This window comes from Eumetopias jubatus, unplaced genomic scaffold, assembly GCF_037043125.1.
Source record: "Eumetopias jubatus isolate StellerSeaLion01/CBP00866 unplaced genomic scaffold, mEumJub1_p1.0 scaffold_17, whole genome shotgun sequence".
Lineage (NCBI taxonomy): Eukaryota > Metazoa > Chordata > Mammalia > Carnivora > Otariidae > Eumetopias > Eumetopias jubatus.
Window position 1 is genome coordinate 73,606,503 of NW_028274823.1, and position 4,701 is coordinate 73,611,203.

General features: G+C 43.3%; 1 protein-coding gene across 1 annotated transcript; it reads left to right on the forward strand.

Moving 5' to 3' along the window:
• Window positions 1-1,586: 1,586 nt before the first annotated feature.
• On the forward strand, window positions 1,587-4,462 carry MAP10 (microtubule associated protein 10). The gene has a single exon (XM_028104581.2). It carries the CDS (start codon window positions 1,601-1,603, stop codon window positions 4,337-4,339), a length of 2,739 nt encoding a protein of 912 aa, XP_027960382.2. The 5' UTR covers window positions 1,587-1,600; the 3' UTR covers window positions 4,340-4,462.
• The last annotated feature ends 239 nt before the right edge of the window (window positions 4,463-4,701 follow it).

Sequence of the window (4,701 nt, forward strand, 5' to 3'; positions counted from 1 at the left end):
TATCTGGGCAAGGAATACATTATCTCTGTAGAAACTTTACAGATTACAGAAGCAATGTCCTTATAGAAGAAGGACATGGGTTTCCCTGTCTGTATGCAGGAGACACACAAGTGCTAATATTCCACATTATTAACCCTACCCAAAAGACTTACTGGATGCACATATGGACTCTACCTCATTGCTTTCCACTTGTGAATATGTTGTTTTTATTGCTCTATGTCATCCATCCATTAAGCATGTCACTTGATAAACGTTTCCTCTGCAAGTAGCTAGTAAGATTCTTAAGGCCAAGAGTAGTATATTCTATTTATATAGTGCAATGAAACCTCCCTCAGTCTTCACACTAAAGCATCAATCCCTCCAATTCTGAATTTCCCTTGAGCTTCACAATGTTCTTCTGAGCTTTGATGTAATGTAATTTAACTATAAATTATAAAGCTGCCTAAAATTAAACATATTCACATCATGTCTGGCAGGAACCTCAAACTCTATAATCCCAAAAACCCAAAGTAACTTAAAAAAAAATCAAATCTATGCCTCATTTTTTTTCTCCTTCAGAAGCAAAAAAAAAAAAAAAAATCTTACCCATAACTTCTGGCCCCTGGTCACCAAATTCTAAATTCTGCTATCACAAATGCCTCTTCTGTCACCTCTTTCTCCTCTCCACTGACCCTGACCAAATTCAGGCCACCGTTCTCTCTCACCTGAACCACGGGGACAGCCTCCCAATAGATTGCTCTGAATTGTTTGTTATTAGTAGAATCCATCCTTTGTATTTGTATAACTACATTTCTAAACACGGATATGATCACACCTATTCATGCAAAACAACTTATGCAGAATACAGTCCAAAGTCCTTACTCTGTCGTTCAAAGCTCTCCATGTTATCAGCCTTGGTTTCAATCTAGCTGGCTAATTTACTGAGGGTAGTATGCCTCCTTGAAAATCTGGGATAGTGCCCATAAGACCTTTCCTCCTCCCCCAACTGTGGGTTTAGGTATACATATTTGTTTTGTTAAATGGAATCATTAACACTAATCTCACACACGGCGATTGCTCAAATGGAAATGTGACCACACCCGCTGTGTATCTCAGCGCTACCATAATTTACTCAGATAGAGGCTCCCACGCCGCTTCAGAGCAGTGTCATCATCTTTTGGGTGGACCAGCAGCCAGAGAAGGCCCACCCTGGAGAGTTAACTGGCTTTCTTTCGCCCTTCCGTCTGGAAAGGGAGTCCTGATTTACTCTCAATTTTCCTGAGACAGAACTGACCTGACCTCAAAATTGCACGAGATCTACACGGGTAAAAACGTGGCCAAAACAACAACAACAACAAAAAGTCTGATTTCTTGCATCATATTATCATGCCTCGGTATTATAAGTAATTGTGTTAACATAAGCCTGGAAAGCAAAACACATCGAGCAGCAAGAATTCCCACAGCAGCGGCGGCCTAGACCTGCGGGGGGCGGGGGGAGGCGGGGGGCTTAAGTCTCGCGAGAGAGCAGGCACAGGAGCTGTGCTCTCCCTGTCTCTCGCGAGAACCAAGCTTCGGCTTCCCCTTCCCCGAGACAGCGGTGGCGTCTCCAGGGGCAACAGCAATGGCGGCCCCCTTGTCCGAGCGGCTCTTCTCGCTGGAGCTGCTCGTAGACTGGGTGTGTCTTGAAGCCGGGCTGCCGCCGCCGCCGCCACGCCCCGTGGTCGCGGTGGAGGAGGAGCAAGAGGAGGCCGAAGAGGAGGAGGCATCGCCGCCACGGCCATCGCGCGACTTGTGCCCCGCCGTGGCCTTCCGCCTGCTGGACTTCCCCACGCTGCTTGTTTACCCTCCTGAAGGCCCCGGCGCCCCAGCCCCGGAACCCCGGCCCGGCCTGGTCGGCTTCGGTCGCGGCAAGTCCTGTCTCTTCCGCCTGCACCCCGCCACCCTGCACCGCCTGCTCCTTCGGATGCCGCTTCACACCTTGCTACTGCAGCTGCCCCCTGGGCGTCCGACTCCCACCCCGCAGCTCCTGGGTGCCTGTAGCATCTCGCTGGCAGCCGCCGCCCACAGGGTCCTGGGACCGGCCGCCTCCGGCTGCTCCCAGGGTCATCGAGGAAATTTCCCTCTGCATAACCAAGTTGGGGATCGGATTGGGGACATTGCTCTGGGCTACCGCTTGACTGATTTGGGAAGCAGCTTGTTGGGCCATCTTGAGAGGCCAGTCACTTCTACAGGAGGTGGGGTGGAGCGTGTAGAGATCAGTTCCCAAACCCTGCGGGAAGAACCACCACCAAACTCAGAGCCAAGAGCAGGAGATGCAGATAGGTTTCTCGTGGGTTTAAAAATCCCAAAGGTACAGAAGGATTTGGAGGAAAGAGCTTCCCACAGTAAGAACAACTCTGGTAACACGGTTTCTGTGAAGCATGGCAAAACCAAGTCTGTTTGTTCAAATTCTAGTGGTGTGAGGAGCGTTAGCCCCCCAAATCAGGAAGTCGCAGAGTTAGACATTGAAACCAACATTTTTTGCCCCCCTCCTCTGTATTACACTCATTTGACCCAAGAAAAGATGCCTCCTGTACAGGGTACAATCACCATTAAGCCTCAAATAAATGAACCTGAGGAATTGGATGCTATTTTTCTAGAGGAAAATCATGCAACTGCCCCAACACACACTGATTCTCTGAAACTTTCTAATTCTGGGTTACATGAGAATCCTCCAGTGCTCATAGATCCTCCGCATGTTCAGGATATGGGAGCAAGTGACCAAACTACCGATCATGCTCAAACTGAACAAAACAGAATTAATACAATAAGGCAGCTGCCTTTGTTAAATGCTTTATTGGTTGAGTTGTCCATGTTATACAACCAACCTGTGGCAAGCCCTACTCAAATACATCCTCACTTAGCCTGGTTATATAGAACTGAGGATAAGAAGTCCCCAGAAGCTTCTGCCAAATGCACATGTAAATCTGAATCTAAGGATCAGCTTTCTATGGGGGGAAATGAAAAGTCAGCAAATCTTCAGTATAAAAAGAACCAAGCTGAAAATCTCCGAGAAGGTAAATATTTTGAAAAGAACAGTGGTAACCCCCCCAAAAGAGTTCCAAGGGGGAAATTGCTTTATGGTTTAACAAAGACACTTAAACTACGTTTAAAGCAGACAAATCCTGACATGTTGGCAGTACATGAAAAAAGAGAGCAGTATAGAAAAATGCAAGCACAAATGTTCGGTGCAAAACTCAGAACTCCACCATCCAAAGTTAAAGTATTAAGCTTTGCAGAACAACATCAGAAGCCACACCAACGGCCGAAAGATAAGTGTTTGGGATTGGATGCATCTTTTGCTGAAAACAGTGATACCTCAAAGCAGATCGGTGGAGTTTTTGATGACCGTAGCACAACTAAAGAAACGAAACTGAAATGTGCAACAGAAAAAGCTGTAGGTTGTGGTGAACATAGAACCAATAATGGTTTATTGGAAGAAATTGTGAGTTCTGCAAATTCCATTGTCCCTGAAGGTTTTACTCATGCAGGAATTTTGGAAGGAAAAATGGAAATGAAAGGCCAAAGACCATGTGCTTTTCAACAGGTTACAGTTGTTGACAGAATTGTAGTAGATAAAGAAATAGAGGATAAACAGGTCAAAACCACCGATGATGACATCCTTATTGATGATACCAGTGAAAATAAACCAAGTAAAAATAGTTGCTCTGAAAGCATCTCAGAATTAAAGTATTCTGATGACTTCACCAGCCCTTGCTCTTCTGAAGATTTCTATACCACTGAGGACACTGGCAGAATTTTACAAGCTCATGATAGCAGTCCAGGGGCAGAAAATCCAAAACATAACCAATACACAAGTAAGTCTAGTGAAATAATACTGTCCATAAGAAAAAACAGCAGTGAAAAGAGTTCTATTCTTAGCCCACCTTTTTCAGCTGGATCACCAGTTCACTCATATAAAAGATCTCATATTTCAAAGATTCAAGATAAAAGTTTGGAGGAAACGTCTAGTATCTCTACCAGTGATTTAACTTCATCACACTGGACTGAGGAAAAAGAAAACCAGATAGATCGAAACAGTATGTATAATTCTAAAGTTATAAAGAGGGGTCAAGACATCTCTATTAAACTTAAAACAAGAACTGGTTGCAAGTCTTCAGAAAAAAGCCAGTCAGCTCGGACATCTCAAGTGAGTTCTTATCTGCCATCTAATTTGTCAGAACTAGAACTTAATGTCCTGGATAGCAGTACACCAGATCACTTTGACGAAGATGATGAAGTTGCTTCGCTGAATATTTCCAAACAGTGCAAAGATATATGCGAATTAGTGATAAATAAACTTCCAGGATATACAGTGTGAAAATACGTGCTTTTAGAAAAACATTTCATTTTTGTATAACCTATGTGTACTGTTAGTGAAACAATTTTTAATAATTAGTATATAAATTACATGAGTAATTCTTTTTAAGAAATGTTATTTTGATGTCTAGATAGTATTAAATTGAACAATATTAATCATGAAATCACCTTATAATCTAGGTAAGATTTAAGTTGTTTAATTTTATAAGAATAAAAGTATCTTTCTAAACTATCTCAAAGTATCTATCTGAAAGTACCAGTCATCCTAAAGCTGGCTTCAGGCACACCATTACAAAAAGAAGCCTAGTTAATAAGGATAACCTCAGATTTTAATGGGAATAAGTCATTTAACAAATATAGAAG

What these genes read in the sequence shown, in the direction of transcription:
- MAP10 (XM_028104581.2), top strand. Translation starts at nt 1,601, where the DNA reads ATGGCGGCCCCCTTGTCCGAGCGGCTCTTCTCGCTGGAGCTGCTCGTA.